This window comes from Chionomys nivalis, chromosome 10, assembly GCF_950005125.1.
Source record: "Chionomys nivalis chromosome 10, mChiNiv1.1, whole genome shotgun sequence".
Taxonomy (NCBI): Eukaryota; Metazoa; Chordata; class Mammalia; order Rodentia; family Cricetidae; genus Chionomys; species Chionomys nivalis.
Genome location: NC_080095.1, coordinates 62,954,579 through 62,980,270, shown reverse-complemented (window position 1 = coordinate 62,980,270; position 25,692 = coordinate 62,954,579). Strand labels below are relative to the sequence as shown.

Below are 25,692 nucleotides of genomic sequence, written 5' to 3'. Positions count from 1 at the left end.
AACTCTCACATCTTGATTAACCCATTTTTGTTAATCTGTGTTTCACCACGATGTTGTGGCTTACCGGGAAAGATTCAGCATGTCTGACCTGGCGGCTGGCTCCATGGCTGCTCTCTCTGCCTGCCTTCTTTCTCCCAGCATCCTGTTCTGTCTCCTCCACCCACCTAATTTTCTGCCCTATCAAATGGCCAAGGCAGTCTTTTTATTTAACCAATGAAAGTAACACATAGACAGAAGACCCTCCTACACCAGCTCTTGTAGACCAGGGTGGCCTCAGACTCAGAGATCTGCCTACCTTTGCCTCCCAACTGCTGGAACTAAAGGAGTGCATCACCACTGCCCAGCTATAGCTGTATTATTAAATTTAATCATCTATTTCTAACAGTCAACAATCTAAATGTCCATGAAATAGAATAAACATTTTTGGGGGTGCGTGTGTATGATGATAGGGCATCACTATAAGGCCTGAATGTGTTGATGGGGTTTCCTGTCCTGCCCAGTTCCCACAATTGTTAAGTCCCAAAGAAATCATGCAGAGGTCTACATTAGATATAAACTGATTGGCCTAGTATCTCAGGCTTCTTATTAACTCTTACTACTTATATTAGCCCATTATTCTTATCTGTGTTAGCCACATGGCTCAGTACCTTTCAGTGATGTAGTCACATCTTGCTTCTTCTGTGGTCAGACAAGGACTGCATCCTCTTCCCAGATTTCTCCTGTTCTCATTGACCTGCCTCTACACCCTGTCTGGATACTGGCCAATCAGCATTTATTTAAAATATAATCGACAGACTACAAACCATTCCCACATCATGAATGGGCTTGAATTCATTATGTAGACCAGGCTGGCCTCTAACTCAGAGATCTGTCTGCCTATGTTTCCTAAGTACTGGGTTTAAAGGCATGTATAACCATGCCCAGCCACACAAAAATGTTTCATGTGCTTTTTAAAAAACTTTTCTCATTTACTGAATGTTATTGAGTACTTTATATTTCTCTTAGATTTCTAATTTACTGTTTTAATTGCCTTTGCAATATTAAATAATGCATTTCAGTGATTTTTATAAGTTGACATTACTTAATTTTTCTCTTAAGGGTATTTCTTTGATGGAACAAATGTACCTCAGACCACCTCAGTCACAAACACCTGAGATAAAAGAGGAGAGAGAGTCACAGGAAAATTTGAAGGAACGGCCAACCACGGTAAAATCTTCACTAAATATCCTCTTTCTTTGTGTTAAAGTAATAGTGTGTCTCCTATGGACTGAGTGTTTGCAGAGAACTGTTTTCTTCAGAAGACATGATGATCGGTTGCTTTACATGAGAGATTTGAAAATATGACCCCATATGTGTGTATATATGGTGAGAACATACATCATTTTAGGATAGCATCCAGAAAACATATAGAACTTTCTCTTTACATGAAGCCCTGAGGCCTGTAAGCAACAAGGGTACTACAAGTGGTAGACCTGCTACACTTACAGATGCTTTTGGTTGGACTGGGTCTTTTGTCGCCTTTGTATGCAAATGACCTGCCTGAGGCCCATGTGGGTGGTGGCACTAGTAGCCACTTGCCAGTGGTGTGTGGATAGACCAACTGGCACCTGATCATAGGCGGCTGTGGACTTAACCTGTATCTAGGGTAATATTGTGGGATTTCCCTCTCTATACTGTGAATATGTTTTATTACCATTGGTTAATAAAGAAGCTACTTTGGCTATAGCAGGACAGAATATAGGTAGGCAGGAAAACTAAACTGAATGCAGGGAAAAAGAAGGCAGAGTCAGGAAGATGCCATCTAGCTGTCAAAGAAGAAAGATACTGGAACCTTATCAGTATGCCCCAGCCTCGTGGCAATACAGAGATTAATAGAAATGGGTTTATTTAACATGTAACAGCTAGCTAGTAATATGCCTAAGCCATTGGCCAAACAGTATTGTAATTAATATAATTTTTGTGTGATTATATGGGTCCGGGTGGATGGGAAACAAAGATCAGTCTCTGATTACAAGGTAACACCATTGCAGGTCATTAATCATCATCAATAGAAATCATCAATAGAAGATTGACTTAGTCTACTCCTGAACTGCTTTAGACAAGGTTGGTAGAAGGGGCAAAGGAAGAACAATTCTCGTCCAGGAGTGATTCCTTCAGTACCTAGGCCAATAAGACAGCAATATGCTACTTTAAGTATTCTAGTAAAGGTTAAGTATGTGGTCAATGAAAACTGAAACAATTTCTTTTCCATTATTCATCTGCTCATTAAAAATAGTGATAAAATGCCTACAGCGTGACATATGCTTGCAATATTAAAGAGAAATGTGATAAATTGTGTTTTAAAAATTGTGTCTTTGTGTCTATGTGTGTGGTGTGTTGTGTGTACATGGTAAGGTGTGGTGTGTGTGTGTGGTGTTTGTGTGTGTGGTGCTTATGCATATGATATGTGTGTGGTATTCGTGCGTGTTTGTTATATGTATGTGTGTTGCATTGTATGTGTGGTGTTTGTGTGTATGTTGTATGTGTGTTTTGTGTGTGTTGTTTGTGCATTGTATATATAGTGTGTGGTGTTTGTGTGTGTGTTGTGTTTTGTGTATGTATGGTATTTATGTGTAGTGTGTTGTGTGTGTGGTGTGTTTTGTGTGTATGGTGTGTTGTGTGTATGTGTTGTGTGTGTATGTGTGCATGATGTTTGTGTTTGTTGTGTGTATTCTGTGTGTGTGTGCAGGTGTGTCTACGCTGCAGTTCATGTGTAGAGGTCAGACAGGTTTTCAGGAGTTGGTTCTGCCCTTCCACCTTGCCGAGCCAGGGTCTTTGTTTTTGCTCCACCTTAAACTCCAGTTTAGTTGGTCTCTGCTGCATCTTGGTGGATTCTAGGGGTTGAGCTCAGGCCATCAAACTAATACAACAAATCCTTCTTTCTACCCACTGAGCCATTTTGCTAGCCCTATAATTTCTTTTTTAAAGAACTTCTTGAACTAAGGTTTTGAAGAATCCAAGTTTTTTACTATCAAATGCTTTGGACACTTTAAATTGTGTAAAGATATCCAAAGAATGTTTGTTAAAGTGGATTATGTTGCTAAGTGATGGTGGCCCACACCTTTAATCCCAGGACTAGGGAAGCAGAGACAGGCAGATCTCTGTGAACTCAAGGTCATCCTGGTTTACAGAGTGAGTTCCAGGACAACAGCGGCTACACAGTGAAAAAACAAAAAAACCCTGTCTTGAAAAAACAAAAAGGTACAAGTGAATTAAGTCAATTAATGTTATCTATTGGAGAGGAAAACTGAGAAATTTAAGTGGCTTTTTTTTTCTTTTAAGAGAGTACTTTAAAGCCAATTATATATTAACATAAAATATTATTCAGGGCCTAAGAGATGCATCATGTGTAAACATGCTTGCTGGGCAAACCTGACAACCTGAGTTCAATCCCTAGAACCTGTGGTTGAAGGAGAGAAGCAACTCTGCAAAGCTGTTGTCTGATCTGCACACACACACACACACACACACACACACACTCACACACTCCTACACAAATGATAATAAGAAAATGGTGTATACATATATATTTTATGTATATATGCACGTATATGTTTGTGTGTATATGTATGTATGTCTCTATATATGTAGTAATGTATTCTTTCAAATGAAGTACATTAAATCTAGTGTCATGTAGGTTGGAAAGTGAGTCATATCTTAATAGCTTTTACCACAGTTATAAATTTTTTTTTCTGATTAATGCCCAAAAAATGTACAAGTGGTACTTCAAGATTTGCTGTAGTGTGGAATCAGAGCTCAGATGCAACTAAGTCCTCTGGTCTTCACCTTAGATGACTCATGATCTCACATGTTGAGCGTTTGAGAAGTCGTGTTCGCTCTTTTATTCACCACTGGTTTTCATCACCTGTGCAGATTTCCACACAGGGGAAAGGTGGCTACTAGCAGTTCAGTATTATTAAAGTAACTCGACATTGCAGCCCTCCTACCAGGGTTCCAAATATTGTCAGGGATCCATGAGCCCCATTTCTGGAATGATTCATCTATGTCAAGTGAAAGAAAAGTTGGTAGTGTGCACTTTAGAAGGAAGCTGTCTAGCCCGGAGGACAGCTTTGCTACTTAAAGTCCAACCTTTGTCAAATCACTTCACTTGTCAAAACCTCAGTTTCCTCATCTTAAAGGGTGGGGTTTCACATAATTCCTCGTGCGTGGGTCTGTGCTATTTAGATAGACGAGGCTGTTCAACGCTCCTGTTGTTGAGGCAGTTACAGTGCTGTGCACTGACACGCTGGAATGGAGGCAGACACAAGAGTGGCGTACCAGGAAGGATGTGGAGGACCCTTGAGCCTGGTCAGATTCCTGAAGCAGGCAGAACTGTAGCTGGAGGGTTATTGTTGCCCTCTTTGGAGCTTTTATTCCTCCATTTTCAGTTTTGATGAATGCTGCTTCCATCTGTTCAGTCTCCCAAGCTTGAACTCTGTGAGACTACATGGAAGAAGCTAAGAACAGAGGAACGCAAAACACAGGAAATGGTTGACAACATCCAAAGCTATGGACCATAAGATACATCATCTGATCACACGTGGACAGTGAGAAAGCAGAGTGCATAGCATGTAATCACCCAATATACCTCCTTTGTCATTTCACTGAAAAGGGCTTTAAAAACCCCCTTTTATCAATGAGGAAAATAATGTAAGAAACTTGATCAGGATCAGACATCTGTGCATCGACAGATCCATGTAGGGGCATTTCATTCATATTTTAATAAATAAACCTTAGCCGAAGATCCGAGAGTAAAACAGCCCTACTGGTCGGTCTTAGAGACCAGACAGTGGTGACACACACCTTTAATCTCAGTAGCCACACTAGTTGCCATAGAAACCGGGTGGTGCATGCCTTTAATCCCAGTGGCGCATGCCTTTCTTTAATCTCAGAACTAGAGAGGATTATAAAATGGGAGGAGCAGCTCTCAGTGACAGTCTTACTCTGAGATTCCTGGAGGCAGGATCACCATTTTTGGACTGAGGTTAAGATAAGAGCCAGTGGCTGACTGCTTTGCTTTTTGGGTCTTCAGGTAGAACCCCAATTTCTCTAATTGACTTTTTATTAATTGTGCTTCAAATTCAGGACTTGGACTCAGTACCATCATGTTGTTAATTTTTCTTTAATAGCACCAGTCAATCACTGTATAAAAATTGTTTTATAATAATTACGGTTAATGCTATATTTTATAAGTTCCTGATCCAGCTATTCTTGTACAACAAAGACACTTGTGTGGTGTTTGACACTGCATCACATTTTTGATTATATCAAAAAGCAAAATGGTATAATCGTACTGTAAAGCCACTCTATATAATTCAAACTTTTATTTATAGATCTATTGTTTGAGACACTGAGGTATTTAATTCTCAGTGGTCCATAATCCCAAATAATCTTTTAAAAAATTGACTAATATAGAAATGTGTCTATGAAGACTTTTTTCCCTTGGGATTTGATGACATAAGGTCAGGGAAAATAAATTGCTGGCTTTCAGGTTTTTCATTAAGTCAATTTGAAGTTTTCTTTTGAAATCTGCAGAAAGAAAAAACTTACCAGTTCAGATGACTTTCAGACATACATTGACCTATTCATTCTGTTGCTGCATAGATGAACAGAGTGAAGAACCGCAGACCCTGGAAGGACCGAAAGATGAACTTTCCGTCTTTGTGTTTTCCTCCAGCAAAATATTTATGAGGAGCTTCCTGAGGCCGTGTCCAGCATCTTCCAGATTGAACAGGAGGATATTATGGATTGGGGAGCCATAGGAGAAAAGAACTTAGCGTTTAAGTCCCAGGAAGCATTAGAAATCGTGCCACTGGAGGACTTCAGCAAGCCCTTGGAAGCTGGTCGTCCCTCATTTGATGCGAAATCAGGCAGACGGTCAACTATACAAGTAAGCATAAAAAAACACTACTGTCAGTGCTGGGAACACGTAGAATTGTGCAACCTAGGGATGTGCAACTGTGAAGAAGTACCCAGGCAAAGGTTGAGGTTGTGTCTCTTGGAAGGAAGGACAGATTTTCAAGGTAAGAGGGCATCTGGGCTCTTCAGACACTGGCCACCATATTTTCTACATAGCATCTGATGTGAGTCGGGAAGTGTAGTCCCAGGACTAAGCCTGGGTGAGCTTGGTAATGCTTACACATTTGCCTTGTAACTCTGGTGGGGAGGGGTCTTTCCTGTTGGGCAAACGTTTTCCAGAACTTTATGGTTGTTTATTTGTATCATCTCAATGTCATTTTCTTTTTTTTTTTTTTAAAATATTTATTTATTTATTATGTATACAATATTCTGTCTGTGTATATGCCTGCTGGCCAGAAGAGAGCACCAGACCCCATTACAGATGGTTATGAGCCACCATGTGGTTGCTGGGAATTGAACTCAGGACCTTTGGAAGAGCAGGCAATGCTCTTAACCTCTGAGCCATCTCTCCAGCCCCTCAATGTCATTTTCTATCCATGAACTTTAACTCTCCATATCGGCCATATTTGTTGTGTCAGTGGTGCAGGAAACCAAGACAGACTGGGAGACCAGGCGACTTTTTTGTAGCTAATAGATACATCTAGATGAAAGAGGAAGTCAGAGGAAGTCACTTTAGCTGCTCAGACACATTCTGGGAGATCTCCAGCAACAAACAGAATCTGCAGGATCCCTGCCTTTTGGCCATTCCCCTCCTAGAAGTTCTTTGCCAGAGTAGGGCCTATTAGTGTTCTGAGGTAAGTCATTATCAACAGCAGAGAAAAGTGCATAGATGTGATAGCAACTTGGTGAAGAAATGCCAGATACAACAGTAACAGGAATGGGTAGCTTTCTAGAAGAGCAATTAACAGCCTATAAAATAATGTGTCCCAAGATCGCAAATGGAAGAAAGTTTAAGAGTCGTGAGAGTCTCTAAACCCAAATCCACAATTATGACTGATTCTCCAGCATTATGAAAATATATGAAAGACAAAATACATATCACAAATAACTAGGAAAGTGGCCTGTGGCTGTTGAAAGTAACCTCAGAAGGGCTGAGATTCAGGCGTTGAGACCCCTGCAGGATTAAGAACAAAAAAAGTGGTTTTTATGCTATTTTGGTGCAGAGGTAGAGGTAGAGGGAGAAAGACAACCCTGTCATCATGGATAAGTAAAGTAATGACAGTAGACGACAGAGCTTCCTAAGTTTAGTTTTGGGAAAAAAAGATTAAGGTTTTTAAATAAACAGACATATGACAGAGAAAGGGAAGCCAATGAACCCCTGCTTCTCTTAAAATCTGACAAGTGGTCTTTAGTTTAGAAAGAAGTTTTTTTTTTTTTTTTTTTTTTTTTTTCTAAAACCTGAACCCTGAGATTTATGAGAGATTTTGAGTGTTAATTCTGGTTTGAGCAGGTTGGCTCAGGTCAGTGCTTTCTACCTGCAGTGGCATTGAATGGCAGAGTGCTGCTGGTCACTGTTAAATGACAGAGACCCAGAGCCTGCTTTGGGATTCAGAAGGCGAGATGGGCAACTGCAAAAACTCTAGGCTCTGAGGGCAAAGATCTTGATTTCTGCAATCTCTGTGCTCCTACAGTCTTCTAGGACACTTAAGGATGATTAAATAGCTTATTAAAAGCTTTGTGCCTCAACCCTTCTAATAGGAAGAGATAATTCTTTGAACATGGGTTCTGTAAGGATGAACATGGAAGACCAACCTTCTCTCTTCTCTTAGAATTTTATTAGATGGTGTATCAGAAGAAAAAAAAAGCTAGGTATGTTGCTTACCGTGAGCTCCATGGATAGGCCACAAGGCTCTGTGCCCAGATTTTTCTAGTCATATGAGCTGGGCCTAATTACCAAACTGCCTGTGTTGATGATGGATAATGGCAGTGCCACCTTGTTGACAGAGGCTGCTCATTTGTTCCCTGCTGCTCAGACCCAAAATAAACACACAGATACTTTATTATTTGCAGTACTGTTTGGCCAATAGCTTAAGCATCTTTCCAGCTAGCTCTTATATCTTAAATTAACCCATTTCTATTAATCTGTGTATTACCACATGGCTGTGGCTTGCCAGACAAAGTTCCGGTGTCCGTCTCCTGAGGCAGCTACATGGCATCTCACTGACTCTGCCTACTTTCTCCCAGCATTCAGTTTAGTTTTCCTGCTTAGCTCTATTCTGCCTTATCACAGGCCAAAGCAGCTTCTTTATTCAGTAACCAATTAAAGCAATGCATCTACTGGACTTCCCACACTATTTCCCCTTTTCTGTCTAAATAAAAGGGAAGCTTTTAACTTTAACATAGTAAAATTATATATAACAAAACAGGTATCAAGCAAGAATTACAATTACAATATTTATATTACTACTTTATCTTTTATCATAACTAAGGAAAACTATAATTATAACTATTTGTTTTTCAACTCCATCAAAGACCCCAGGAGGATGCAATATTACCTATGTTAACAGGAAGTGCATTGTAAGCAACTTCTAAAACTAGAAATAACAGAGACATCTCGCTGCCTGGACAGTCATTCAAAGTTCTTCTGTACTGTTGGGGCATCCATCTTTAGCCTACAGGCCGATAGTATCAGGCAGACTTTTCCATGAAGCAGGAAATTTCAAACATGTCCGCCAACACTACCTTGCTATGACAGGGATGCTATGCAGATGTGGTATAGAAGGCACTTAACATCTGGCACACAGACATCTTAGTACGATTAGTGATTATTATTGGCTATGCTCTGAATTTCAGCAGCCCATATATAAATGCCTCCTGAGAATGTTGCCGGTGAGATTATGTTAGAAATACTGACTAGATTTGTACCAAGTCAAGCATTATATTGTACATGATTAGTGTGTGATCTAGGGTTGTGTCCAGTTTAGCAAACTCCTCGATAATGTGGATGAGAATATGGGAGATTTACTGATTGGGTTCAGAGATAATGTCTAAAATTTTGGTGCTTAGAGGTCAGATTAAACTTAACAGGCATGAAGATTTATGTTACATTTTGCCTTTGGGTCTACTGAAGTATGGGAGGATTTAATAGCAAATGTGAATGACTTCAGAACTTTAAATTATAATGCCATTTTGTGATAGGGAAGACAGATACGGTAGCAGTTTACATTACCTGATGGGTGCCATAGGAAGATCATCTTTCAGTTGGTTTATCTGATCATATCATATGTCAAATATTGTGTTCATATCTGAGCATCCAACCACAGGAGGGTCCCTGACAAATTAGACTGAAGGAGGAATGGAAAAGCCACCACTTCAAATCCATTCCATGTAAGGGACAGTTGAAGGGGCCAACATTGTTTATCTGGGGGGAAAGCTGACTGGCCCAAGGTAATACATATAGTCATTAATTCAGCTGTCTGTCAAATGGAAAGGAACTAGATTGTATTTATGGTTCCTGGGGTTTGGATTTAGACTGGTAGATGAAAGTCATTCTACTCAGGAATAAAGAAACAAAACAGAAATATCAGTAAATGGAAGTGTTTGGAAAAGAAAGTGGCTGACTCTGAATGGATCTATGTTCACTGCTCCTGACCTTGTTCATGTAGATGACCAAGATAGGTAGAGATGCTGTAGGCAGAGTTCAGGTATTAACTGCAGGAGAAAATGAAGTGTTCTCCCTTTGTGATTTGCTAACTCCTTACCTAAGAAGTAAGCCCAAAGCCTGCAGCTAACATGTAACATGTGACCTCCCTTTATCTAGCCAGTTCCTACTTTTCCAGCTATACCTTTGCCTTTGCAGGGAAAACCTCCCCACTTCCTCCTTCAGCTCAAAACAAAACAAAACCACACAGCAATCAATCCAAGGAGAAAACCCTGTGTGTGAATTATTACCACCATATATTCTGAGAACAAGGTGATTAATGGTGAGGGAAAGCATCAGGCAAGAAGAATATGATGGGAGGCAGTTAGGATGCAATCCCCATAGCTCACACGAATGCCAGGAGGGTGCTGTAGCCTGCTTTTAATGCCAGCTTCAGATGGTGGAGACAGGGATCCCTGGAGCAAGCTGGCTAGCAAGACTAACTGAAATGGTGAACTGTGAGTTCAACTGAGAACTGTCCTCCCAGTGAATAAGGTGGAGAGAGAGAGATGGGGGATGCTCTCAGCACCAGTTGTGGACCTCCACATGCACACAAACACACGTGAGCACATACATATGCACACACATGCCATACATGAAGAAAAAACGAAGTATAGACTGGGCTGGGACACAGCTGAGTGGTAGAGTGTTGCTTAGCATGCCTGAGACCCTGGGTTCATCTAGTGTTTTTCTTTAGTAATTTAAGGTCAGAAATGAAAAAGATTACAAGAAAATATGATGCTAACATTTTTATTTTTGATAATGTATGTACATAAAATTAGGAATGGCTTTAGGAATAGTAACTGATCTTTAGTATTTATATTCTGATATACACATGGAAATCAGGAGTTTATGTATGAGACATAGCATTAAATATGAGAGAAAGTTCTAACTCTTCATATTCCAGTTTTCCTTAACGGCATGCCTTCTGTGTTTTTAAAGGTGAGATCTTCAGAATTATTGCAAATCAGAGGAAGAGAAGTCAAACGATCACAAAAAAGTAAACCAGTTGTTAAGTCATTGAAACCAAGAAAGACTGTAAGATCTCAGGAGGATAAAAAACTAATTAAAAAGTAACTTCCTTAAGTTTATATATTTTCCGTTTTCTTTTAAAATATTTATTATTTTACATGCATGAGTGTTTGCTTGCATACATGTATGAGTGACAAATGCATTCCTGGTGTCTGGGCCAGAAGAGGGGATTGGATCTCTTGGAACTAGAGTTAAAGATGGCGTGGGTTCTGGGGATCCCAGTGCCCTTAACTGCTGAGCTGTCTCCACCCCCCCACACTCCCTATTTATCCAGAGATAAGTGGCTTGATATGTGAAAACGTATTGTTAGGAGTGAAAACTTAATGTCTCCTCATGTGGTGTAGAGATCCAGGTGGAAACTTCTCAACGGAAGAACTGGTGGTAGGCTTCCTACTCGGGTTGCTCGTGTATCCTCCACACTCTCTGTTTCTGGTTCTGAGGAGTAGTTCTCTAACCTGGGATAAAGCATGGTAGAGATCATGGATTTGGTCATGGTTTGATTAACTAACTGCTTTACTTCATTGTTTAATTTTATCATGATAGAAGAAAGACCTCGCTCAACATGAGGTCATAGGCTCATCAACTTAGTAATTTCAGTTTCTGTCTAGTATCCATGCATGTCCTCTCCACTGTCCCCACTGTATCCTTAATGAAGTTTCTTTTATTGTTATTGAGAATTTTTTCATACAGTATATTTTGAAACATATACAGTATATGTTTTCCTGTCCATCAGTTTGTTCCCAGATCCTTCCCACCTCTCCCTCTCTACCCACACAATTTTATATTCTTTCTCTCTCTCTAAAAAACAAATGAAGAGATGAACAAATCCCCAAACAAACAAAGACAAGAAACACACACACACATACACACACACACACACACACACCACCCCACAAAAACAGAAACCAACAATCAAAAGACCAATGAGGCAAAAATTGTCCAAACAAAGCAAAACGAGACATAAGTCTACAACAACCACACACAAGAAACAATGGGGTTTCTTACCACACACGAATGCAGCATGAGTTTGAATAGTGCCAAGTGAGTGCACTTCTGATCACAGTTTAGCTGTTGCCACTCATCCTTGTTGAAACTGGTTTTCTCTTCATTTCACCACTGGCGTTTTATGGGCTGCTTTATTCTAGATTATCCTTCATCTAACTCTTTATGGAGGTTTAAAGAAACTTTAATTATTGGCTCTTGTTGTTGCTTAGGAAACTGGGAAGGCCTGGACATGGAAGATGACCTGTTTGATTTTCCTTTACTGCTGGCTTGAACTTTGTAAATGGACATTACTCACCATTTAGTAGTTGAGAGTAGATTCATGGGTAAAGAATTCCCAAGCTGATGAAACAGTGAAATTGGCATTTAAGTGACCCTGTGCATGCCATTGCTTATCTGCATTGCTTTAAGCTCATTTAGTTAGCAAGATTATGTATTAAAGCAAACAGTGACAGCGGGCAACAAGTATTTTCCCTTCAATAAATAGTTACTGTCAGATTACCAATGAAGCAGAAACTTCTTGATTTTTCTCTTTGTCCCTAAAAATCTTTGCATTTAGTGCATTAAGCGAAGTAGTGTGGCCACACACAGAGTCAGGGTCTTTTCTTTTTAATGTCTTAGCATTTCAAAGAATGACAAATAGTCCCGCTTAAAGAGAGTGTGCTGTAAAAACACAAAGGCTTTCTTGAGAATGCCAAAAATATTTGTAGATCTTATTGATATATATTTGTTATTTTAATTCACGAAAGCTAATTTTCAGAAACCTCCATTACAGAGAAACGAGACTGAAGTCCGGGGGAAGAAATATAGGGCATTTAAAGAATTTATTTTATACAAGAGAATCTTGGAAAAATATTGCTGAAAGTCCTTAATACACTGCTCCTTTGTCTTTAGCCAATCTATCTTTTCTCACCAGTGACTAACCCACAAAGTAAGTGATTGCCCTGAGAGCTCAGTTCTGCATTGCAGCATATTGCTGTTTAGCTCAGTATACCAAGGAAGGTTCGTTTGCTAATCTGTGCTGTTAAACTGACGGGAACATCAGAATTCAGATTGTTGCAATACTTTTTTTTTTTTTTAAAGTAAAGCAAAACAAACCAAACAACACACCACAATGGGTAGCATAATCTGAGGCACACTCTACTAGCCAGAACCTGTCTGAAACAGGATGATGGCTCAAGTAAGCTTGACATGGGAGCTTACCTTTCTGTTCCTTTCCCTGCTCCTCCCCCCACATCTCTACTTCCCCCTTCTCTCCATTTTCTAGTAAGGGAGAACCCATAACCCTGCATTCCTGGTCATTGCTTGTCACGCTCCCAGTTAGGTTTCTTATCTCAGACATTTCGCTGACTTCAGATGTACCTCTTCTCCTCCCTCACAGTGTTCACAAATATCATACCCTGTCCTTATGGACTCTATGCTATTTTGGAAAAGTTATAGACTGCTTTGTGTGTGGTTGAATAATGTACATGTATGCCTAGCTATAGGCTAAATGCTGTGTATGCGATTCAGTAACAGTAAAAATAAAATGAGTAATTCTACAGCCCTAGAATATCCAATATCCATTTTATCTTTTAAAAAATCCCCAGTTATCATAAAGTAAAAAATCTCAAAAAATTTTATTCCATCATTTTTTTTCTAAAGGATGGAATAAATTTTAGAGAAATTGATAATATAACTTGCAAGCTCAAGAACTAAGCTTCTGCCCCTGCCCCTGTCCACTTCAAAATCTATGTTCTTTATACTGTGCTGCTAGTTGGTGTTTTTTAGACACATGAGCCAGTATACAGATCAACACTGGCCACTGGGAAAGGACCAAAGAAACAGACAAAAACAAACAAACAAACAAACAAAAAAACAAAACAAAAAAACAAAACAAAAAAAAACAGGGCTAGTACAATGCATTTAGAGAGAGATTTATAAAATACAGACCCCCTTCCATAATCAAGGGGGCTAAGGAATAAAGCAGAAAGTGAAGAAAAGAAAAAAAGAACTTGTCAGAGGCATCTGTCATCAAGGTATTGTCTGAAGGGTGTTTAGACATGAACGGAAGGGCAGCAGCAATCTGTCTTTGTGTGTTGTCCTTCAAGCTGATAGCAGTTGACATCTGCTATGCAAGAAACTGGTCTAAATGCATTTACTCTTCTTAAGTCAAGACCTATGGTCAAATGAGAACTTTACAAGTATTTAAATGCAGGCAGCACAATCCAAGAGTACACTCTTAACACGGGTGCTGGAAACCAGGAAGGATGCCTTTAAACTTAGAGATGTCAGACAGGTGCAGTAAGCAACAGAGAACGGCTGTGCCGAGTAAACAGAGCAAAGATGGATCTGCAAATGAGAAAAGACAGAGAGCATGGTACCCAGCTCACCTGGTCAAGCCTTGTCTTTGAGGAGGACCATGACTGGAGTGAGATGGGAATGAATAGGGAAGGGACAGACCTCTCCTTTGCTTTGGTTTTGCAAGTGAAGGAGAGATGTCAAATATTTCGTCTCTTGAGCATGAGGAATCTAGTTAACTGTGATAGCAGGGTTGAGATTTGGAGCATTCAGCAGAGGGGAAAAAAATCGCTCTGGAGAGGATTTTGCCAGTGTTCAAAGAGAAGTTTAAACCTAGGAGGCACACCCAACTGGGGAATTTAAGACTTCAAATTAAAACAAAATTGAGAGAAAGATGGAAATCTGGGGCTAGAGGGTGCTCTGAAAAGCTCAGAGAGGATGAAGAGTTTCAAGAGGCATCAGCTCTGCCTTGCAGAGTGTGGCCTACAGATGGCAAGCTCCTTTGATCCAGCGGAGTGGAGAGCTGGCGTGGGATAGCATCAGATGAAGGGCACTTCTCAGGAATTCTCAGTCTGAATTAATCGGAAAGGCATTGGGTTTACAGAGAGCAGTAATGCACTTGGATCCAGGAACTGATAATTTGGGGATCTAGCCAAGCTAGACCTGCTCCAGAGAAAGAAAGAAAGGAAGGAAGGAAGGAAGGAAGGAAGGAAGGAAGGAAGGAAGGAAGGAAGGAAGGAGGGAAGGAAGAGAAAGGGTCATATGAGGGTTAGAATGTGTAGAGTACCTGCACACAGCCTGGCACACACTAGGATGCTTAAAGGGATAATTGGATGGCAGGTGGCACGCAGCATCAAGGAAGCAGGTCATCATGACTTCTTTGCTCTTCTGGAAAGGCAAGAGAGAGGCACATTTTTGGGTGTGGGAAGGGATGTAATACCTGGAGACACAGTGTTCGTGTTACACAGATGAACTTCTGTAGTATGGGTGTTCTTCCATCTTTTCTTTAGGAACCCTAGACTGAGTTACAGAATTTAAGTGAGGAGAGACCACTGGAGGAATGCGTTTGCCTTAAACATGTTCATTGTCTGAACAGGTGTTGGTTGTATGAATTTGAAGCTCTGGGAATTTCCCAATACTGCAATATTAAATTTGTCATAAGCCATGATTATAGTTTTGTGTCTGATTCCAACATTTCACTGTTTTAGAGCCCGAACTGAACTGCCAGTATCAATGTATTTCTTATCTAACACCCATAAAATGATGAAAGAAGCTCACTTTCTTTCCTCTTACAGAATCCCACAGGCTCATCCCATTCCTCATCTTCATGACCTGTGTGCCACACTCCCAGCTGTGGAGCTGCCTGTGGATCTGTGCCTGGCTTCTCGAGCGTACCACACCCCCAACAGAACAGGTCACAAGGCCATGCTTGGGCTATTGGGAACAACACTCTTAGATGATTGCTGCTTAGATGAACAGCGAGATAGGTAAGCATTTTCTAGCTATTTTGTTTTAATCTGTCAAGAATATTTAGAGAGAGGGAGAGAATGCAAGAGAGAAAGCCTTCTAATTACTCCATTGACGGCAGAGCCATCATGATGTAGCCTTATAGGTCGTACCTTCAATGGTTTTATTGGAAATTAAGTTTTCATCTCAAGAACACCAAGAGCCACATCACTCACCCCTAGCAGTAATTTATCAATTTGATTGATGAACCTAGTTCCACAAGTGTCTGTCTGTCTTTCTTTGTTTAATTGTTTTCTTTACTTTATGACCACCCTGGGGTACAGATGTGGAAATAGAGGTACATGAAAGTTAAGCCCTCATCTCATTTTATGCAGCTAAAAGAATCACAGTTTGGGGATGAGAACACAAGCGTATGTTTGAACTGGAGTCCACGGTCATATTTTGACCATGGATAGTGTACAGAGCCATGGTTTTGGAGTTCGTTCCAGGTCTCTTTGCGTTTCCCTTCCATTGGAATCCACAGATTGTACATGATCTAAAACATTCTCAGAAGAGGAGAGGAAGGGAAAGAGATAATAATTGCTTAGTAGCAAAAATATTCCAAATTTGGTGTTACCTCTTTTTGCATGTTTTCTATTTGAATTTTCAACTATTAAGGGAGAAGTCATAATTTCCATTTTAGTCATGAGGAAATTTTGCTGAAGTTATCTCTGAGTACTGAATGGAATCCAGGAATGTCTAACCCAGTTCTGCCATCATACTTGACCTTTTTGTTCTAATCAGCCCCCCAATTAAATTTTAACATCCCAGACCCTAAATATATTGATATCTACTTTAGTAGTGTATGTTTTCCTTCCTATTCTCATGCATATAAAGAAAAATCTTTTATCACCCTGTTCTCCTCATACCCAGAATGTGAGCTTTCACTTCCATGGAGTCATTGTCTCCTGTCCACCATTGACAGGTGCTCTAGTCTCAACCTTTCAGAAGATTGGGAGGACTCAGAAAAAAGTCTGTTACCTGCCTGATAATAAATAGTAAATTAAGTGGGACCTTTTTAGAATTAGAGTTTATTCAAGACGTTCAAGAATAAGATTTTCAAAGATCACTTCTTACTGTACTCCCACTTTACTAAGGCTTACTACTCTTCATAGTATATTCTGAACCCCTTTGCTCTGATTGACTTTGAGTATAAATTGGAGCACTTAATATATTCTTTTACAATTTAAAAGTCATCATTTTTTTTTTCAGGGGGGAGATAGGGTTTCTCTATGTAACAGCCTTAGCTAACCTGAAACTTGCTTTGTAGACCACGCTGGCCGCCTTGTATCAGAAATCTGCCTGCCTCTGCTGGAATTAAAGGCATGCACCACCATTGCCTGGCCCATTTTCTTAGCATTCAGCAACCATAACGAAGTTTAATTTGACTCCTTGAAAGAAGGATTTCAAGCCATTATTATACTTAATTTTTAATTGAAGCAATGTATTTTCAGTACTAATGTGCCAATCACACTATACATGTTTTATCAAGTCAGGGGTAATTTTTTAAAATGAATGTATGGGTGTCTTAGGATTTCTATTGCTGTAAAGAAATACCATGACCAGGGCAACCCCATAAAGGAAACTATTTAATTGGGGCTGACTTATAGCTTATAAATAAATCAATAAAATGAACTAAAGAGCCCATTATTGTCATGGCAGGAAATATGGCGGCATGTAGGCAGACACAGAACTGGAGAGGTAGCTTAGAGTTCTGCATCTATATCCTCAGGCAACAGAAGTAACTGTGCACCACACTGAGCATACCTTAGATATGGAGACCTCAAAGTCCACTCCCTTAGTGATGTGCTTACTCCAACAAGCCACACCTACTCCAAAAAGACCACGCCTCCTAAAATTGGCACTCTCTATGAACTAAGCATTCAAAACCATGAGTCTGTGGGGGCCATTCCTATCCAAACCACCACAGTGGGGTTTGGAAATTTGGAAACTGTTTTAGTGCATCTGATAAAGAAAAAATAGCAGCCTAAAGCAGGGGGGAGGGGAGAAGGAGATACAAAATACAGAGTGTGTGTGGTCTAGTCATTTTAGGATTCTACTTCCTTCTTTTCTTTGGTACTGAAGATTGAACCCAGGCCTGATGCATACATGCAGATTCGTTGCCACTAATGTCCAATCCCCGAATGAATCCTTGAAAAAAAATTCTCTAGTTTCAAGGCTTTCCATTTAACACTCTAGGGGCCAACCATCGTTTTGGGTCCTTCCAGCTCATATTAGTCAGCAAACTGCTGGAAAAATGCTGCTTTCTTTCCAGTTCTTAGTTTTTCTTTTTCGAAGGAAGTAAATGCTCTGTTTGATAAAGATAATTCTTGCCAATTTGTTTTTAAGTGCCAAATAAGAAGTTAATTTAAGTACTGAATATTTAATTCTCTAGCATCTGTCTGTTGAGGATTACCTTGATAAACATAGCTTAACCTTTTCAAAAATATATCTGTCTGCTGAGCCTACAAGTTCAGAGAACTGTATAATTTTTCCAGAGTTCCAGAAAGGTAACTGAAAACAAAACAAGCATCTCTGACTGTGGATTTGCTTTACTGTAATAAGAGTAGTTAGCTCTAAATCATAATAATATTTGTGGGTATGAAGCCTTAGTTCTTTGCTAACTCTACATCTTGATTTAACCCATTTCTATTAATCTGTATATCACCACATGGCAGTGGCTTACCGGCAAAGATTCAGCCTGTCTGACTCTGGTGGTGGCTTTATAGCATCTCTCTCCTACTCTGCCTTTCTTCCTCTCAGCATTCAGTTCTGTCTTCCCCGTCTCCCTAAGTTCTGCCCTATCAACGAGGCCAAGGCAGTTTCTTTATTCATTAACCAATGAAAGCAACACATGGACAGAAGGACCTCCTACACCATTAGTCCGCTAGTCACCTTTCCTGTCCTCACCACCAGGGTGAGCTCTCCAGCACTGCCTAGGCTAGTTTACCCCTTGCACTGCATTATTTTGAAAGCTTCTTCTCCTTGGAAGAGGTATGAAATGTCTTGTGCTGAGACAGGTATATAATTATCTCAGCATTATTATCTCTACATTGTACAACTTACAAATCAAGTATATGAAGAACGAGTGTACATGGAAGTTTTTCCAACTCCTTCAAGGAAGGTAGTGATATTTGATAAGAAAACAAATTATGTAACAGAGACAAAAGAGAGTTGTTCATACTAACAAGGACTTAGTCTATAAAATATTTAATTTTGCAAATGAAGAAATTGCAGCATGGCATTTAGGAAATGGGTTCATATGTACACAGCTGGTTAGGATGCAGGCTCAGGCGGCCCTGAATCTCACTCTGGTCTTTGCTGCATCTCTTTATGCTTTGTCCTGAGTACTGAGAATACTCACCCTGTTGTCAGGCCCTGGTTGCATAGGTAGACACATGCTCACTGACCCTTTGTAGCTCACATTTTTTCCATTGCCATCTAGGTTTGGAATCAGAGTATTTGCTCAAAGTGTGGTGGGGGATTGTTTCTTACTATATGACTTGACCAGTGCCTGTGCCCTTCCAGGAATCTAGAGGGAGGACATGACTAACTGTGAGGGACTTCCTTATGCTAATTCTGTAAGTCCATAAAGCTTTGGAGTTTCTGAATGTTGCCTGTTTTCTTTGTAATTCCCCATCACTCACTGCACTTTCCTGCCCACTAGAATGTGCCCTCGTCTCGTGCTAAAGCTTTCTGTTGCCAGCTGTAGGATACCATCGTCTGTGATCTGTTGTACTCCATTCGTAATGGGCTTTGACTCTTTCTCTTTATTTCCTCCCAGCCTGGGTATCAGGGATCTCATTCTTGTTGTCTGTCACTTCTCAGTAGTCAGCCTCTTCCTGACCTCACTGTATCCTCCTCTTGACCACCTTGCTGTGTGATCTAGGCAATAATCCAAGGTATTATATCAGAGAGTCTAGTATGTCTGTGCATTGTGCCCATGCCTGATGTTCATGGAGGCCGGGAGAGTGTGTCAGATCCCTTTGAACTGGAGTTAATAATGTTGTGAATCACCGTGTGGGTACTGAAGATAAAATTGGGAACTGTGGAGGAGCTGCAAGTGCTTGTAGCTGTGGAGTCCCATCTCTCGTGTGTTTCCAACCACACAGAGTGGTGAAGACAAAAGCACTCTACATATTAGTATTTGAAAAGACATTCTAAGATTGTATTTTTCTTCTTATATAGAAGTACATAAAAATAAATGATTTGTAATCTTTCCCCATAGCTTCCTAACTTTAACATATTTGGAAAGCTGTATTTTTTTTTAAAGTAAAACAGTCTCATTCCACCAGATGTCACTGTTTGCATGTAGCAACGAACTTTCAGTGGTTCAACAGTAAAACCCCCATCACATTTTACAAAAATAAAAATCTGTGTAGCTACAAATATATTTTTCTATAGGCTCATAATTTTTGAGATTCTATTCCTTGCTTTCAAAAAAGCATGCAAAATATTCACCTGCCTCTGCTGCAGATTATAAAGAAAAAATACACAAGGAAAAAGAAACTTGTGTGTAGGTTAGCATCTAAGAAGTTGTGCTTGGAAAGTTTCTCCTAGGAATTTTTTTAAAATACAGTCTCTATAAGTACAGTCTTACAGATTGTGGAACGAGATCCTATAAGTGGGATGTAAAAGTTTCATGTTTAGCTATGAATATTTTGAAAATGGAATATAGAACAGCCTATTGCATATACATGGTACCTTGCTAAACTTTTTGTAAGCGAACTTCTTTAGTTTTCCTATGCACATATTTTGTGTATTACCAGAAGGTGATAGTACATTCCTGAGAGCTTTCCCTCGGATTTTGTGCCTTGTAGCAAGGTCCACTTTCTAAGGAAAAGAGAGTGAAGCTGCTGTGATGGTAGAGCTCCTCTCCCCAGGGTCCTCCTAAGGCAGAAGAGACTGCTAGAGGGAGAAACTGCCATGCCTCCTAGGCTTTGGTTCACTGGTGCTTATAGACAACCTAGAGAAGAATTCTCACACTTCAGATCACATGTCCTCTGATCTCTGGCGGCGACTCACAGTAAGAAATATGTTTCTTACCCTGGTCGACAGTAGATAGATACTACTGACTGTGACGGTAGATGGGTGTCGACTCTGAAAAGGGTGTAGCTTTTACTTTTAGAGAGATGGGCTTGTTTTTCTCCTTTAGCCTCTTCCTTGATTGTTAGAATATGGATTAAAATTTCAGCTGTTTACTGAACATGTATGATTCGAAACACCCACTGCGTATAGTATTCCTAAGCTGTGGATATAAGAACCAGCCAGTGTTGAGGAAGGGAAGGTATTGGTGTCAGTCTGTTTGGTGTTGGTCAAACAGAATGCTCAAGACTGGGTAATTTATCAAAAACCAGCCAAGTATCCAGATTTGTTCTGGAATCTTAGATGTTCCAGAGTGGTCAGCTGCATCTGGTCAGAGACACATGCTTCTGCAACTCATGGGAAAAATCGAAGGTGAATTCCCATCCAGCAGAGCCAACTCACTCCTATAACAAGGCATTGATTCATTCAACAGAGCTGTAGCCTTATGACAGAAATTCTTCTCGTTAGTCCCTAATTCTTAACACTGCTACTTTTGGGAACAGGACTCAGTGTGAGTTTTGGTGAATACAAATCATATTCAAACCATAGCACCAACATAATAGCAAGTGGCCAATTTAGGATTAAAATCCAGGCTACAGCCTCATTTCAGAGTCTCAGTTTTCTCACAGTATCGGTGATATTTGAACTTTCTTTCCCTTTTTTTAAAAAAGGATTTCTTTATTTATACATTTGATTGCTCTCTTTGCAATCTGCCTGACAGAAGAGAGTATTAAACTGAAGAGGGCATTGGGACATTATTATCCCATATGGTTGTGAAACACCATGTGGTTGCTGGGGATTGAATTCAGGACCTCTGAAAGAACAGCCTTACTCTTAACTGTTGATCCATCTCTCCAGCTTGTGTTTAGACTTGCTTAAGCATAAAGACCATTTGGTGTTCTCTGTCAGCATATTAATTCTCAAACCTACTGAATCAGAATTTCCAGAGGAGGGGTGGATGATGTAGATTTGATGGTCACTCAGGGTGTTGTATGATCGAGTTGTTTTAGAAAGGCTAGTGAAAATCAGAGACTCTCAAACAGAATCAGAATCAGCTGCAGGGACAGTGAAAACATGGATCACTGGGTTCACATCCCCAGTGAAAACTGCCAGTGTTGCCATTTACAAATGAAGGAACAGCCATTAGATGCATCTCTACATATAATACATATAAGATGCCTGTAACAGTTAGGGAATCCCCGTGGACCTACTCCAACAGCCCATGCTGGGCTTTGGTTTTTAGGACCTCCGCCCGCCGTAAGACTCTTTTTACTTAGCCAAAGTTCACCACCTACATCATAACTACTATGTTCAAGCCCTTGGGAAATGGACAGTTAGTGCTGTCATCTCCCCAGCCTCATGCTGTTTTCCATTATGAAATAAATACAAGACAAGATGGAGTATATTCTATAATGAAAGAGCAGATCAAACACAGGAGGAAGTTTAAGGAGACAAAGGTGAGTTTTGTCTGGGTTGGGGGAGAGTTGTACAGGTCTTGGAAAAAGAGTTCAAGTTTCTAGCTCTTGCTCGTTCCCATTTCCAGAGCCTCGGGGTCCTACAATTGTGTGTTGGCTTGGCTGCTCCAATGATGCTCTGTACGTGGTACTTGGTGTCCAGTACCTAGTTCACCTTTTCATAATATATATGGATTGAATGGCACATTGGGGGAGTCAAGTAGGATTGGTAAGGTCAGTGGACTCCAGCGTTTGGAGGAGCCTGGCTGCAAGGTGTTATAGTTTAGGCCCCGTTGTAAGTTAATCAATGGAGCATTTGGAGAGGAAGTGATTGACACAATGTCTGCCATGGGTCTGTAAAAGGAATTGGAGGAGGGAAAGGCTGGAGGTAAAGAGCACAGGAGTCATATGAGGAGCTGTGATGGACAGGAGAGGCACTGGAGCGAATGAGCAGAATGGGCAGCTGTTGTTGGAACTGAGGGCGTGGTGGGAGATCAGGAGACTTTCGGTCCGAACTCAGAAAATGGTGATGTTTTCCAAAGATGAGAACTTGAGGAAGGTTGGATTCTCTTCTTTCAAAATAAGGGCTCATGGAAAATGAAGAGAGAAAATTACAAGTAACTGATTCACCTCTGTCACGTGGGAACTGTTGCTAACCTTGGATGGCCATTCCACGAAAGCTCTGGGCATGTCTGCCGGAGCTGGCACTGTGGAATACCAGCGACATCTTCCACAATTTCTGCAATTTCTGAGTTGCAGAAAGCAGAAATACTTTTAGCTGTTTGAAGCAAGACGGGATTGAGGAATTGAGCGACTGCTGATTAGTGGAGGGGTTGAAACAAATGGGCATTCACCTGGGAAGACGTGCAGAAATACCCACAAGGCAACTGAACTGGCTGCCGGGGGAACCGCTCCTCCTGTCTCAGGAAAGCTGAGAACCCAAAACCCATTCTGCTAACACGGCCCCTTAGTTAAGAGTCGGGGAATCACTTGTCTTCGTCCCAGGTTTTTAGTCTTATTTGTTATCCTCCCTGGCAAAATAAAAATGAAAACAAACAAAAGCAGTAACTTTGGAACGCTACTGTGGAAGAACTCGGTGTGTCCTGCCTGTGCTTGCAAAAGAAACCTCAGAACCTCCTTCCTTCTGCATGGTACGTGTGTGAGCACCCGTAGAGAGAGGTCCCAGGTCACATCTAGGACACCCTGGCTGCAGGAGAGTTCTTACCTCGCCGTCCTCACCACCATCAGGAGGACTGAGTTTCTGTGTATTCAGCTTGCTGGGAGCTGCTTGTAATTTCTCTTGGAATCCAGATATTTGACTAAAGACAGGTAAGAGGTGACTTTCCCCACAAGTTGGGCTCTGAGAGTTCAGAATATTATGAGATGGCAAATCAGTTGGGTTTGTGTATGTTTTGCCTTGACAGTTGGTAACTCACGAAGCTATTATAGGTGCCTTTAATGGAATGTTAGAAAATCAGAGTGTGTCAATCATGTGTGATTGACACTGCTGGAATCCGACCAAGCCTGATTTGTGTTTATTTTATACTTATCACAGCACGCTTACAATAGAGCATTAACTATTAAGAAGTCTCTTAAGTCATTTATTATTGATTACCTCTGCTCTCAAACTTTAAGTTTTATACTAAATATGCCTGTATGCTACCCATTCTTAGCTATAAGCCTGTGTCGTCTATGGAGGGAAATGTGATGCTAAACATTTTCAACTTGGCAAGATCTAAGCCAAAAGGGAAAACTACAGTGTGCTGGCAATCCTTCTTAGTTCGGTGTTTTGACCCCAGTCTAAGAAACTGTGGGTTTGGAGTGGAGAAGAAAGCTGGAAATAAAGTTTTAAAATTTATTATTTTTTTTTGTATATGGATGTTTTGCCTGCATGTATGTCTATGAACCACATGTATGCCTGGTGCTTGCAGAGACCAAAAGAGATTTTTGGACCCCCTGGAAGAGCTGCTATGTAGGTTCTAGGAATTGAACTTAGGTCCTTTGGGAGAGCATCCAGCACTCTTAACCACTGAACCATCTCTCTAGCCCCCGAATAAGGTTTTAATTTCTTTTGGTTGTTTCATATTTAGAAAGTGAGCTCTTTTCCCCCATGTAATGAATCAAATGCATCACGAAGATTACAAATCAATTGTGTTTAGAGCCAAATTTTAAAAATTTGAATTTGCTTCTCTATGATCTGCTTGGTGCAAATATTAAATATCAGTACATTTCTCTAATCAGAGATAAGTGGAAAGGGTGTTTCTTTTTGTTTTATCAATAACTTTAAAAACAAATTTATTATTTCTGTCACATTATAGAATACTGTATGGTTTTCCTGTTGAGAAAGAGAAATACAGCAGCGTTCCTCCGGTTCCACCAGAGGAATTCCCTGAATTGGTGCACACAAGTCAATGGCAAGCTCACCAACCAGACCTGCAGCTCTCAGGAGAAGAAGTAAGAATTCCCTTTAATACTAGGTTTCTCTACCTCATGTGTTCTTAAACTTTTTGGTCTGTACTCTTTTGGTATTCTTGAACGTTATTGAGGACTTTTATATTGTTAATGTGAACTGTATCTTTGAACATTAAAATGGTAAAACCACGGGTGTTAAATGTGATTCCACAGGGCGTGTTTATAAAGTCACAGCTGGTTTTTTCCTTGCAGCATTGTCTGGCTGTGTAGGCCAGGTTAGGCTGGCTTCTAGCTGGTGATCCTTCTGCCTCCGTCTCCTGAGTGCTGGGGTTACAGCCACACACGGCCATGCTTCCTTTCATTACAATCTCCAACACCTAACTATAAGGAGAAAACTAGAATTTACTCACTTGTCAAATCTCTTTGTATATTGGATTCTCATAAATTCTGCATTTTTTTTTTTTTGGTGTTTTTGGTTGGTTAGAATACATGAGAAAAATTCTGACTTTAAAAAGATACGTAACTGGCCCGGTGGTGGTGGCACATGCCTTTAATCCCAGCACCCGGGAGGCAGAGGCAGGCGGATCTCTGTGAGTTCGAGGCCAGCCTGATCTAGAAGAGCTAGTTCCAGGACAGGAACCAAAAAGCTACAGAGAAACCCTGTCTCGGGGGAAAAAAAAAAAAAAGAAAAAAAGAAAAAAAAAAGATACGTAGCTGGAAAAGACAAAAATATTTCAGTAGCATTTCTTCTATAGTTGTGGGAGGGTGAAGATACCAGTGGACTATTAGATGTTATTGCTATATTATACCAGGATCAAATAAATTAAATTAAATACTCACAAAGAGATATAATCAAAAACACCAGAAAATAAGAGTAGAATTCAAAATAGGTCCAAATAAGTCAAAGACAAGGAAGAATAGAAAGCAGAGAGATAAAAGGAAACTAGAGAATAAAAAAAACTAATGTAAATATAATGGTCCTTAATTAAATGCAAATCCTCTAAATATACTCAATGACAGAGAATGCCAGAAAGTGTTAAAAAACAAATAAACATAGCCCAACTATGTAGTTTCTATAAAAATATGAGGTGGTTTGATTTATATTAGAAAATTTAAAAAGCTATCGTGTAGACACTAATCAAACAAGGATGCTTGTGGCTGTATTTGTATCAGATAGTAAATTCCCAAACCTGGCAAGTTATCAGAGACAGAATCACAGACAAAGTGTAGATACACCAGGACACAGTCATGGTAAACTGTTTATGTAGCCAATGTAAAACTATAAGATGTGTGAAGAAATTCTCAGTCACAGAAGTGACAAGA

The 25,692-nt window shown here is 40.2% G+C and overlaps 1 protein-coding gene across 1 annotated transcript in view; it reads left to right on the top strand.

The window, feature by feature from the left end:
- Ttc6 (tetratricopeptide repeat domain 6) overlaps positions 1-25,692 on the top strand; it is a 136,741-nt gene that overhangs the window by 33,462 nt on the left and 77,587 nt on the right. Inside the window, exons 2-6 of the mRNA XM_057783274.1 lie at positions 1,099-1,206; positions 5,717-5,929; positions 10,541-10,671; positions 15,208-15,399; positions 24,276-24,411. Of these exons, the coding sequence (XP_057639257.1) occupies positions 1,099-1,206; positions 5,717-5,929; positions 10,541-10,671; positions 15,208-15,399; positions 24,276-24,411 (780 nt within the window). The remainder of the gene's footprint in view (positions 1-1,098; positions 1,207-5,716; positions 5,930-10,540; positions 10,672-15,207; positions 15,400-24,275; positions 24,412-25,692) is intronic.